Raw genomic sequence first — 14,141 nt, 5'->3', positions numbered from 1 at the left:
CGAAGCAGATGGCCGCTTGTCCTGAGTCTGGTTCTACTAAAGGTTTCATCCTCTTGACGGAGTTTTTCCTTTCCACTTTCGCCTTCATGCTTGCTTAAAATGAGCGTTCTGTGATGGAATCAAAGCAGTCTGCTCCTCAGATAAATAATGTTAAATTATTTTTTAATGTCTGAATGTTTCTGTTCAGTGCCCTGAGATGACTTCTGTTGTGACTTGGCGCTTTATAAATAAACTGAACTGAATTTTAAATATAATCTAAGCTTGAACATGAACTTATTACTTGGTAAGTGTCATGTGAAGTTACGGTGTATCAAAAATAAACAGAGTTTAAAATTAGCAGAGATGAAGAAAACTTCCGGTCAGTTTGTCTAGTCAGAACTTTGTGCTCGCCTGCATTTGAAAGTGGAATTCGGCGTGTGCCAGATGACCGCCAACCTTTTGTGGCATAAACGTCGGCCTGTTTAACGGCGGTTTAGAGGAGACGCTGTTGTTCTAAAAGAGGATCTGGCATAGACAGATTAAGAGCCACAATAGCAGCTCACAGACTCTCCTTTAGAAAATAGCGCAGATAAAATGGATCCTGAACACACAGATAAAGATGAAACAGTTATAATTCTGTTTCACCTAGGATCGTGTCCCAGTGAGTTTTATTTTATTTTTTTTTAGATTTTGCTCCAGACCCGAGCACCAAACGAGCAGTTTTAGTTCGCGTCACACCTCGGTGCCTCTCAAATAGATTTAAGTAGTCCCTTTTCCGTGCAAGGTTGCTCACCAGATTACTCTATATTTAGCCATGGGACATGAAAATTGAATCTTTTAAAGCCACTTGCACACCTATTATATTAAAATGATATAAGGATCGAATTTAGAATTTGTGAAATGCATGTTGTAAAATAAGTAAGGATCTCTAACGTTACCAAAACATGTTGTTTTCTCGATAATGAGCAGCAGCTCTCGCTAACAAGGACCAGGCTTTGTTTTAATTACCCTTTGGAGTGACAGAGCTCGTGCCAATTTATGTGGCTGCCCAATGCAATTATAGTGCATTCTAACCTAAATGGTTTTTTTCTGTCACATTAGGACCAAAGCTGCATTTAGAACAGCCAGCCCTGGCACACATCATCCACTTTTATGTTGCGACCTTTCGGTGCCAACACAACAGACCCAAGTCAAGAAAAGCGTGTCTCTTTTGTCCATATTCTGACATCCGGCTCAGGCTTTATTAGAAGAGGCTGTTTTCTCCTGCGGTGGGCTCCGTGTTTCAGCCTAACCCTTGAGTTTGAGGTGTCAGATGGATTAACACTAACACACACACTTACTGCAAGGACTGAGCTCTACCACCAACACTGCAGCCAGGTGTTTGTCCACGTGACTGCAGATAAACCCGGCAGGCATTAGTGCTAATCCCGCCCTGATCTTTGGAATATGTCCCTATTACCTTCTCCAAGCACTGTCCACCAGGCCTCCTGATGCTCATTTAAGAGGGAAAAGACAAGACAAGGCCTCTGTGGGACTCCATTAGCACGTTGTTTCCTGGGAACAACACAGTAGGTGCCTTTCCCTGTTTGTTACGCTGCTGCTGTCTTTCCACTGCAGGTATTTATGAGGTGCTGAGTGTAGCAAGCGTCACATGGGTGGAGCAGAGCTGCAACACACAGCGTGCGCTAATGTTGTGCAGGTAGACGCCTCTGGTTGTGAAGTGGCGAGCAGACTAAAAGGTCAGGCCCGGGGAGATTTCTTGATATCAGAAGGCAGCAGGATTATGTAAGGTGGATTATCTCGAGTTAGGTGATGGTGATGCAGGAACACGAAAGAGGAGAGGGACTCCAGCCAACACTGGAGGGCTGGAAAGTTTATCTCTGTGCGTCTGACGAGCTGGGAAAAGTGAAACCACGCAATTGCAGCGCGTGTGTGTTTATGGTTTGTGTGAGTCACGGCAGACAGAGCGTGAGACAGAACCGGCTGTAATATATATAGGAACAAATGCTACGGAGTGGGAGGACATGAAAGTTGGTAACTGTGCCCCCCCCCAGCACAAAGAATCTTTTTATTCTTCTTCCTTCTGCTGCAGTCACTTCATTTTGGTTGAGATCCAAGGAAGTGGACAAGAAAGCCCACTCCCATCCGCTGTCTTCATTCAGAAGTGTTAACCACAGACGCCCCTCATGCCCATTTTCTCGATTCTTTAGGTCTTGAGGCTGTGACATTTGGTTGAGCATCTCCCTCTGGCATGGCAGGGAGGGGTTTGTGGGGGACACGGGTGTCATGCTGCTGTAATTACATTATTGCCGGCTTAGCAGCACCCTAGTCACTGACCCAGTTATTCCTCGAAAACATCAGTTTTATTGTGTCGTTTAAGAGAATGCGATCTTTGAGTGGAAACAAGAGCTCGGTTGACGACTGGACTGTGACTGCGACTGTGACTGTGACTGCGACTGCGTGCAACGTGCGCTTGGTGTGTACGCAATGTCTCAGGATGGCTTTGACAGACACCGGCCATCTTTGGCTTAGCAGTTGACTTTCATGTTTCACTTTGAAGATGCAGGCTTTCTGGAAAGGTCTTCTTTATGTCGGTATCTCTCCAGGCAACATATGGCAGACAAACATCAGGTGTTCTGTTTTTCACATTCATCCTGTAATGTTTTTAATCCCACTCTTTGTACAAATAGAAATTCACTCAAGATCTTTCTGCATTCAACCCTTGTGTGTTTGTGAATCGGGGGCTTTCTCCGTTTGTTTTGGGCCTCAAACTGTAAACCGGCCTTCGTCTTTACCTACAGAAGCGTGCAGGGACACATCGCCGCATGGTGCTTTTGTAAGGGCTAGACATGTTGAGGATGTGTGGGAGCCGGGTGAGTTGTCTTCGCGACTCATCTGCACTTTTATGTCTACTTTAGAACGAGTTCTCCTTCTGCTGGACCATCCTCTGGGGTTTCTCTATATCCTCTGTATTACAGCTCGTCTCTGTTTGCTGGAAAACAGCAGCTTTCGTCCTCCTAAGAAAACAGCGGTGCCCCTTCTCCCTATCAGTATCTGTATATTTATGTCCTTAGCAGCAAAGGCCAGAGGTAGATATTGAATGTCTGAACCAATTAATCTTCTGTGACCATTGAACAAGCTGCCGAATGCTCTCTGGCACTTTTATTGCTGCCAATCGACTGCAGATGTGACTAATGTGTTTCAGAGTGGAGCAATTATGACAATCAAAGTGTCTTCAGGCACACAAGATGAGTCTTTGACGACCTGGCTTCGTCCAGTGTCAGCCACCAGCGCGCCTGGGGCCTCATCCCTTCTTGACGAGGTAATTGTTTTATCAAGACGCGTTAACAAGCTGACCCATCTCGGCGGCGTGAAATGGCTAACTCGACGGATGAGTAATTCTCTCAGGCTGACCTGTGAATGGAAGAAAACGGTGATGTCACTCTTGGCTGTGCTTCACAACAAAGCGGCTCTTGTATTATTAAGAATTTATCATGTTTGGAACAGGAGCAGCAGGATTTTTGCCACGAGTGCTCAGTGTTGAACCAAGTTGCCAGATCTGATTAAGTCCCGCGCCGTATTTCAGACTTTTCGACCCATCGCTGTTTGATTTGCGTGTACCGAGCATCAAATGAGGCTGTTAGGTGACATGTTTGACTTTCAAATGAATACTGTTGTGCAGAAACTCGTCACCACGTCGAACCCATCTGAAATTAGGAGTGATGAGTCAGGCTGTAACAGATAGGACTGGTCATACCTGTTTATATGCTGCAGCTCATGCGTGGACTTTGTTTGTCTCAAACACTCACTTTCAGTGGTTACTGTAAATTGCCTACAGTTTCTTTCTCTCTCTTTTTATTTTTAAAACCACTGAAATTCCATGAGAAGGCCTAACTGTTTCCACGTTTCACTGATTTTTTTTTTTTTGTCCACAAACTCTTTTTTTGTTGTTGTTGTTGTAATTTACAAGAGCTACCGTATGTTTTGAAGGATTACAAACCAGACAAAAAGAACGTGACATTCGGTCTCACTGTAAACAGTTTTGGAGGTCTGCACATATACACTGCAATCTGGCAAAACGCTTTATAAATCTGGTCTGGATTTGCTGTTAGCCTTCACCAGTGTTACCATTTCCGGCTCCAGGGAAATGTTTTGCTAACTGGTGACATGATGTGAAAAATACAATGGCTTGAAAAACTTCTGGAATACCAGCGGGGAGAGAAAGCACGAGGCAGGAATCCTCTAAATTAAGTTTTTGTGGCTGCTGTGGCCCACTGAGGGGGCGGAGCCATCTAATATAAAGGGATGTGCACCCAGACATGTTCACTGAGGCCTCATTGTACATTACTTTTCAAATAGGTGTGGTTAGGAAATTCCTGTAGAGGCAAGAATGTTTTCACCCTCTTTAAAAAAAAAAACTTTAAAGAAATATGAATGAAGTTTATATTATCATTCACGTTGTCACGGAGTGAGATGACACAAAACTCACTCGGCTGGTTGAAATCAGAGCTGGAAGTCCTGATTAAAAAAATAGTAATAATCTTTCTTTTTCATCCCGCCTGAAGAGTGCACAACTTTAAACACACACTGCGTTCTCACATGTCAACAAGTGACGTCGGGCTCACAGATCGTGAACCCTCTCAGAGTGAAGGATGAGCTGACAGAAGAGGCACGGAGGAAAGTAAATTGGTGCTAAAGTGAAAGCCCCCCGAGGGGTCAAAGAGGATAGGAGCACAATGAACGATTAATATTCACAACATTGTTCTGTGTGTGCTTTAAAGGGACATGTCAGATCTTTTAAACTGAGTTTGTGAGGAAAGATTATAAACAGTTAATATCTCACTTTGTGTAGATGGTTCTTTGAAACATTTCACTATGTTTTAGTTAGAGGATGCTGTGAGCATGTATGAATTTATCTTTAATCTTAATGTCTTTTAATACATATTGAAATGCAATTATTAATATGCTGTATATTTTGGACAGGCAATATCAATAATGTTGCAATCATTACATAATTTGCCCACCTTTTTGTGGGTTTTAACCATAAAGATACAACAACAGTCCTGTTTTTTTTAATCTGATTTACAAAATGCAATAATACTCCAACATTATTAGAATATAAACATGTTAAGCACCATTTAATCAGTTTTTATTCATTTTATCATAAGTTATTTAAGTATATACTGTATTTGGCTATGCATATACTCTGGTACCACCATGGGGTGCTACAGAACCCTCTGCACCCATATTCCATGTGGCTAAGATTGCTGCTGCCTTAAAACAGCAAAAAATCTGAAACAATTTCATCCAAACACTATTTTATAAACCTTTGCACCACTGTCAGTGTCACATTAAATACTCATTGTTGCAGAAATATGCTGATATCTGTGCAGGAAGTGCCTCAGGCTGAGTGCAAGCTGCTGCTGCTGCTGCTGCTGCTGCTGCTGCTGCTGCTGCTGCTGTACATGCTTAGAAATAATCACAGAACGCTCTGTAAATAATTGCATGAAGTTAAACAGACAGCATTGTAAAACGAAGTGGCAGAGATGTGCAATCCAAGAAACCGCTGGTTAAAATCTTCAAACACTGCTAATGAGGATTTAATGACAGCCTTAAGCAATTTTACATTACATTAATACATTTATCAATAATGTTTTTATGCTTCATAATTATTATCACAAACATATGCTATTAGTAATTATATTTATTTTTCTTGAACTCCCCTAATACAGTGTTTCTTGATTCACATGGGATCTCAACCTAAGCTTTGGAAACCAGAATGGAAGGAAGATCTTTCAATTATCAGGCATCAAAGTTCATGCTCAATCATCCAGGTACCAAATCCAATAATGCTCAGTCGGGTCATCTGGGCAATTTCTTTATTTTGTAGAGACGGCTCACCCTCTATCCAGAGGGCTTCATCAGTCTGAGGAGTCCAAAGTAAACTGTTTCCCTATCTTATCTCTAGCAAACTGGTTGGTCCACTTAAGAAGTGTACTACTTGGTGGGGAAACAGTTTACTTGGGACTCCTCAGACTGATGAAGCCCTCTGGATAGAGGGCAAAAACGTCTTTACAAAAAAAAAAAAAAGAAACTGTACAGATGACCTGACTGAGCATTATTGGTTTCAGTTATCAGGCTCCTCTCTTGTGGAACCAACTTCCAGTTTCTGTCCATAGGGCTGACACATTGTCCAGTTTGAAGACTGGGCTTATGACTTTCCTTTTTCATAAATCCTATAGTTAGGGGTTGGCTTGTTATGCTGCCATAGGCTTAGACTAGAGGACAAATTGACCTCATTTCCTTAAATGAATTGTTAAAATTGAATAGTTTTCATTTGATACTATTTCTATATGTTAACATGTGATTCTTGACCTGCCATTGTGTATCTGTTCCTCTCAAACCCAGCCGGTCGAAGCAGATGACCGCTTGTCCTGAGCCTGGTTCTGCCGGAGGTTTCTTCCTCATGAGGGTTTTTCCTTTCCACTGTCGCCTTCATGCTCAAGATGAGAGTTCTGTGATGAAGTTAAACTCAAAGCAGTCTGCTCCTCAGATAAATAGCGTTAACTTGTTTTTTTATGTACCATTATATGAATGTTTCTGTTCAGTGCCCTGAGATGACTTCTGTTGTGACTTGGCACTATATAAATAAACTGAATTGAATTGAAAACCATTAGTTTATACAGCAGAGTCTGCAAACATGAGAAACGTTTGAGGCTGAGCCCTCAACTCGTCTGAGGCAGCCATGGCCAAAGTGGTTCAAAACATCAAAGTTCATGCTCAATAATCCAGGTAAAAAAATCCAACAAGTTTAAGTCAGGTCCTCTGGCTGTCTCAGACGAGTCGACGGTGGAGAGGGCGGACTCCAGAAACCATTTTGTCACCATCAGACTGGTTGGCCCACTACATATGTGAATGTGCTAGCTATGGGACTGAGTTTGTTGTGGCTCCTCAGACTGATGAAGTCCTTTGGATGAAAGACGAAACGTTTCAACATAAAGAAACCGTTCAGAGGATTTGACTTAACTTTGTTGGATTTTGTACCTGTTGGATAAAATAAATATCCTTTCATTATCTGTTTACTCAAAGAAGCCACAATGAGGACACGAGAAGATTTTAAACCAGTCTTTACTTGCAAGGGTAGACGTCACCAGGAAGCTTTTACAGATCAACAAAAGTTACATGTTTTTAGCCTCCTCAGTGAGAATCTGCCACGGACAGTATAAAGAAGTGGTTTTTATAAAGTTTATCAAACAGACACTGACGACATCCGTCTGCTGGTTTACAGGCTCGGAGCGTCAAGAGTTATCAGGTGCACCTGCAGACTCCTCTCAGAGGAGACAAAACAACTCTCTAACTCACAAACATTAATTTAACATTAGTTAAGCATCAGTGTGTGGAAAGGAGGCTGCACAGCTTCAGAAAGAAAAGCTCTGCAGAGAGTAGGGAAAGCTGCACAGAAGTCTGTTGGAGTCAGTCTTCCCACCATCACAGACATCTACACCTCCAGATGAAGGAAGAGGGCCTCCTGCATCATGAAGGACCCCACTCACCCAGCACACACACTTTTTGCCCCTCTCCCCTCAGGCAGGAGGTTGAGGAGCATTAAGTGTAGAACCATTAGACTGAGGAACAGCTTCTACCCTGAAGCTGTTAGACTTTAGAAGCTGTTCGACTCATAAATCCCTAACCAGTATAATCACTGTAAAATAAAAATCAGTGTAATGCAACTTTGATTGTTGATATGTGCTGCTGATTATCCATGCTGCTGATCTCAAGCTGCTGTACTCATTCATTCGTGCTCACCCACAAAGACTCATGTTTGTGCTGCTGTTAATCGGTGCATTGTTTTACATTATTAGTGTTTAGCGTATATCTTAGATCTTTTAGTGTACCTTTTGGTGTTTGTTTAGCGTAAATCAATGTATATCTTAGTTCCTTATTTACGGTTTCTTTTTACACTTTATATTTTTGCTATTGTTGGATGTAACCGGGACCTTGAGTACACAATTTTGTTCCACCTCATGTACAACATGTGATGCAAAGGACAATTAAGAGCCTTGACCTTGACATCCATAACCTTCACCTAAATTCCCTTGACAGATTTCTGAGCATAAACTTTGGTGTTTGAGGCTGAAGTTGTTTTTTAAATGGCAGCAATTGGCTTCAGAGCCCACTCCGACTAGCCTTTAGCTTGTCAGTTACTAGGTTTAAACTGTAATTTAACCTTTTACACACAAACGCATCACAAAATGAGAATTACTTCATGTGTGAATGAATGTGAATTATAGCTTGAATGTGGCCAGCTGAATGGATGGATTCTGAACAAACACGTCTGACATTTGTGCATTTTTCCTTCCTGTGTCTCCACAGAGTTTCAATGCTCCCCCACGTTCTAAGATGAAGTTATGGAAAGGTGCTACTTTTGCCTTCGTGCTCTGCGCTGCAGCCCTGTCCACCGTCCTCGTTAGAAAAATGGCCACTGTCAGACAGTTTAAACTCAAAGCCAAACATCCCTCATCGAAGTCATCGTTATCTCCAGAATCAACGTCCAGAACGTCTTCAGAGGAACCTGTAGAGCTGTCCCAGATGACGGGAGGTCTTCATCGGAAGACCCGCTCAACGGGCAACAACATGAACTCCCTCTTCTCAGACTGTAAGATAAACTGTTACCTTCTTCCTTCCTTGTCTGTTTGGAGATAAGGTGTCAGGGGAACATTTAGCAGAGTAGACAGAAACACTTGAAACTCGCCTCTGTTGTTTATAGAGCAGGCTTTAATGTCTTACAACAACTTTCAGCCAATTACCACCTCATAGGTCACTGACTCTCCATAGGAGCTTTAATCTCCAGGAGTGGAGGACATGTAGCTTTTTCTTTTCTCATTCCTCAGAGCTCATCAGTTTAATTGGTTATATGGTATTAGAGTGGTTTCTGCCACCATGCCTGCAATAAAAACAATCTGTGGACACCTAGATGTTGAAAATATTACTTTTCTTCACCTGTTTGCTCGTGGTTTCTGAGGTTGTGCCAACCATAAACCAATATCACCCTCAATCTTCTCCTGTTGAATTTTGTTGTGAACGATAACCTTAAATTTACCAAGAAAACCTGATAATCTCCCTCTTTGTCACCTGCCAGTGGAGCCTCTATTGATCTTTTCTGTGTTCTTTCAGTTTCGGCGATGTTCCAGAGCTTCACGGAGGGCGAGCTTCAGCAGCTGCTCGGTACCTTAATCGAAAAGAAAAGAAAGAGGGACCAGACTTTTGGGGAGAACAAGTCCAAAAGGACTAAACGAGCCCACAAATCTAAGCCCTGCTCTTTGAGGAGGCTGGAGCTGACTGTGACTGAGCTGGATCTTGGCCACAAGAGCGACGAGACAATAATCCTGCAGTACTGCAGTGGTAACTGTGACGCACACCGACAAAACTATGACCTTGCCGTGGGCAAGATATTTGGGAAGAACTCTAAGAAAAAAAGTCGCAGGAAGAAAGTCAGCAGCGTGCCGTGCTGCCGACCGACTGCGCTCGAGGGCATTTCGTTCTTTGTAGAACACAACGGCTTTCACACGTTACGTAACATCTCGGCTAAGAGATGTGGGTGTGTATGACCAAATGGGATGGACTTCACACTTCTTCACGCTGCTCCAAGCTTCTGTTGGAAGAGTCGGACATGCACGCTGGTTAAAAGACAAATAATGGATTATAAGGTCCACGAGAGGAGGAAGCAGTTGAGAATTATGTACAACTGACAGACTGACGCTAACGTTTGGGCTCCTGTCACCGCTACTTGGAAGCGAATCACCCAAACAGCTGGTGTTGCGTTTGGATTCCACGTGACATGAACAGAAAATGACTGCTCAAACAGCAGCAACATTTTTATCTGTGTAGTAACACTGTAAAAGATGGTGTAACAACAACTTAGCAACCTAATTTTGTGTCGTTTTGGTAGCTGTATGTAACGATGAGCCAGGGTGGACCAGATCATAGCTGCTACTGCACCTCATCCCTTCGTTTGTCCAAATCCTAGAGTTCACAAAGTCACCGTAAAAAAGGAAATGTCAGTGAAATCTCTTTATAATCACCCATGTACGGTGGCCCTGAGGTGTAAATGAATAACATTTGAAAAAACAGAATTACATTTGAAAAAACAGAATTGCGTTTGAAAAACAGAATCACATTTGAAAAAAACTGAATTTCATTAAAAAAAACAGAATCACATTTGAAAAAACAGAATCACAATTGAAAAAACAGAATTTCATTTAAAAAAAACGGAATCACATTTGAAAAAACAGAATTACATATGAAAAACAGAATTGCATTTGAAAAAACAGAATTACGTTTGAAAAACAGAATCACATTTGGAAAAAAAACAAAAAAACAGAATTTCATTTCTCTTTGGCCACTTCCACTTTGGCCAGTTCCGTTTCGGCCAGTTCTGCTTTGGCTTAATGTAATTCCGTTTTTTTTTTTCCAAATGTGATTCCATCCACTTCCTCTTTGGCCACTTCTGCTTTGGCCGCTTCCACTTTGACCACTTCTGCTTTGGCTTAATGTAATTCTGTTTTTTTCCCAAATGTATTTCTGTTTATTTATTTTTTTTCATATGTGAGTCCGACCATTCCGCTTTGGCTGCTTCCGCTTCAGCCACTTCCATTTGGCTTAATTTACTTTATTTTTTTCCAAACGTGATTCCATTTTTTTTCAAATGTGATTCCGGCCACTTCCGCTTCGGCCACTTCCGCTTTGACAACTTCTGCTTTGGCTTAATGTAATTGGTTCTTTTTTTTTTTCTTCAAATGTATTTCAGTTTTTTGTTTTTTTCAAAATATGATTCTGGCCACTTCCGCATTGGCCACTTCCGCTTTGGCTTAATGTAATTCGTTTTTTTTTTTTTATTCCATATTTTCAAATTTGATTCCGGCCACTTCCGCTTTGGCCACTTCCGCTTCGACTTAATGCAATTCCGTTTTTTCAAATGTTGTTGTATTTTTGTTGTGTGTTTTTTTTTTTTCAAATGTAATTCTGTTTTTTTTTTTTTTTTTTTTTTCAAATGTTGTTCATTTACACCTTAGGGACACGTACCCGTGTCAGCTTTGAGACAATCGACCCAAATTAACATGAAAATGTGAGATGTGTTCAGGAAGCATGTTGAGTTTAAAATGTGTTACATTGTTGATACTTCAGAATGTTTTTATGTCATGTTTACCTGCTTTTATGCATTGATATTATTGCGTCTGGACTCCAACATTACTAAAAAGTGTTATAGATAAGAATTTGTCAATGAAAGAAAGAATTTTCAGGTAAAGCACTTGTCATAAATCAGTGCATTGCATTAATAATGGGTGTCTGGGGTCTTTTAAAAGACACAGTGAAAACATCCCCATCTATTTTCAACATAACGCTTTTTCTTACCTTCCTTAAAAAGTACTCCAGAGCTTAATTACCCCCAATCATCTGGAGTTATTTCTCCTGGAGGAATTTCCAAAGCGCACCAGATCAAATCAACACGTGACGACGTTACAAACCATACCCGTCGTAAACATCCCTCAGCTCACGTTTCAGGTGTAAATGTGCTTCGAGTGTAATTTGTGAAAGTTTATCCTCACGTCGGCTTCAGCTGATTGCAAAACGGAGTAGAAAAGAGAGGAATGGGTATGATGAAAAGTACTGGCATGTTTTCTTTTCCTCTGAAATAGACGTTTGGATCCGAGGTTGTGTTTGAGCCCATCTGTAAAAGGTTTTCTTACCCATAACCCCACAGTGCAGCCTTCGACTGGCCCCGAACATGCCTCTGTGTTGTGCTGCCTGGTAGACTTCTAGGAGACATGAATCATGAAGCGACTTTTTCAACCTCAGTTATCTTATATTGGTTTGAACGAACTGTAATTGCCTGACATACAGCTAAATATATATATATATTTATATGTATATATGTATGTATGTATGTATGTGCGTGTTTTTTTCTTAAGAAGGAAAAGGGGTGCAGATGCAGTGCATCTTTGTTGTAGTTTATATTGTATTTATTTGGGAAATAAATTATAAATTTTCATATTTATTTAGATTACTACACATAAACGGGACAGCTTTTTATCATCAAGCAACTGTGCCAAAAATGTTTTATCTAACATTATATTGACTGCTGAATAAATATAATTCCAGATGTGTGGAGCTTCATCATTGTCATTTGTGGGTTTCAGTTTTAGGCTTTTCAAAACAAACAAGTTTTAATTGAGCCGAATGCAGTTTGGGATGATAAAATGTGACATAAGAAGCCACATGTCTGTGGTGAGAGTCGAGCTTGAATGAATGCTCAAGTTCAGATTTCGATGAATAAATCATGAAGAAGGTTAAAAGCAGAGGAACGCCACTGAATCATTTTGTAAGATCTGCTTTTATGAATCATTTGTTTTCTGCAGCCGTTCAGCAGACAACGCTGTGAACATCAGTGACAACAGCCTAAACCACAAGGGGCCAGACGGGTTGCGTAATAATCAGCTCACTCTGGGAAGTGGACTTTAAATCAAAGACTTTATCTCATTTCTCAAATGGGATTGTACTTTTATCAACACATCTCATTAAAAAACATCCAAACAAAGTATAAAAATGTTAAACTGTTGAAGTTAAAGAAGCCCAAACCTATATTCCTGCTCCAAATGCTCCGATTTTATTTTAAAACTCACAATCCCGTACGGATAAAAATAATTCATTGATGTGTATTTTGCTTACTCCGACAAACCTAAACTCCTGCAGCCAAAAATAGTCCAAAACACTCTCTCACAGATTGAATTCTTGCTAGACCTTCAAATAATTTAGCGAGGCGTTTTGTAGAAATTCAACATGGAGGAATATGAATTAGGTTGGTGACATATTTTAACTTCTTTAACTGAAGTAAAGGTGAGTGGCACAGAAACAGGAATTGGTGAACTCACACTCAGGTGGCCTTTTTTTTGTGTGAAATTGAACTTTGAGAAAAACACCAACATGAAAAGCCCAGCTGTCCATAAAGGAACATTGTTGTAGCTGATTTTAAGCCCTGAAAATATCGTTAAGTTCAATTTCATACAATTCATAAAACGTCTCCATCAGAGGGTGTGATGTGAATAACTCTCAGCTTCTACCGTGTAAATTTGAACTCAAAATTTGTAAAATAGTCTTATTTGTGTTGACTAGGTGACACGGTGGCTCGGTTATTAGAGATGTTGCCTCTCAGTGAGAAGGTCGACAGTTCAAATCCTGGCCCGGGACCTTTCTGGGCGGAGTTTGCACGTTCGTTCCGTGCATTCTCCAGGTACTCCAGTTTCCTCCCACAGACCAAAAACATGCATGTTAGGCTGACTGGTAACTCTAAACTGTCCCTAGGTGTGAGTGAGAGAGGGAATGGTCGTTTGTCTCTGTCTCTGTGATGGACTTGCTATAAGGACTGAGGAGTGACCAAACTTCAAGACGGAGAATACATTTAAAGTGATTTTATTTACATTGGGTAATAAAGCACAACAGGAACACTGAGGGACAAGGACATGAGTTAGATGATGTTTTCCAAGAGGAGGATGATATTGTTGGTAGATTTCAGATCTTGCTGTAGGTTGGGTAGTAGGCCGTGTGGTTGGAAGGCGAGGAAGGCAGCTGAGGAGACTAGATTTCCAGGGGTTCTTCAAAGAAGTCCAGGCACAAATAGTTCACAAGGAGAGATGCTGCAACAAAAGGAACACAGTTAGGTCTTTCTCAAGGATCATAGAATACAAAAAGGGCTGGACGCACGACTATCAGAGGCAGGTACTGCTCCAGCGATGAGGAGAAGTCATCATCTCATTTAGGAGTTTATCTTCAGGTGTGGAAATTTTGGCCCCATCTAATGTCTTCAGAGCAACTGGATAAATAGGAACTCTCACACTTGCGACCTGTCCAGGGTGTACCCCGACTCATGCACAGTGACTGCTGGATATGGGCACCAGTGACCCCCGTGACCTGAAAAAGGAAGAAGCGGGTGAAGATGGATGGATGGATGGATGGTGCCACGCTGCCCAGGTGAAATAAAGCTGTTTCATCCATTAAATAAATGCATAATAACCGCAACAGATCAGTTGTGACACATAATAAATGCGACTTGTGTTTTTTCCTCTTCAGGATGCTTTTTTTTTTTGACTGATGCGACTTATACTCCA

At 41.3% G+C, this 14,141-nt stretch overlaps 1 protein-coding gene across 1 annotated transcript; it reads left to right on the top strand.

Moving 5' to 3' along the window:
- The first annotated feature begins 2,592 nt into the window (after window positions 1-2,592).
- Window positions 2,593-9,688, top strand: LOC119414735 (neurturin-like). Its single transcript, XM_037681843.1, has 3 exons — window positions 2,593-2,610; window positions 8,353-8,635; window positions 9,154-9,688. The coding sequence occupies exons 1-3, from the start codon at window positions 2,593-2,595 to the stop codon at window positions 9,585-9,587; spliced, it is 735 nt and encodes a 244-aa protein (XP_037537771.1). The 3' UTR covers window positions 9,588-9,688.
- Window positions 9,689-14,141: the final 4,453 nt, after the last annotated feature.

This window comes from Nematolebias whitei, chromosome 9, assembly GCF_014905685.2.
Source record: "Nematolebias whitei isolate Nwh7 chromosome 9, NemWhi1, whole genome shotgun sequence".
In the NCBI taxonomy this organism is placed as follows: Eukaryota; Metazoa; Chordata; class Actinopteri; order Cyprinodontiformes; family Rivulidae; genus Nematolebias; species Nematolebias whitei.
This window is presented reverse-complemented; position numbering and strand designations above follow the sequence as displayed.

Bases quoted from the DNA above. Each gene is read 5' to 3' on its own strand.
- LOC119414735 (XM_037681843.1), top strand. The intron at 8,636-9,153 runs GTAAGATAAACT...GTGTTCTTTCAG, and splicing joins GAACTCCCTCTTCTCAGACT to TTTCGGCGATGTTCCAGAGC.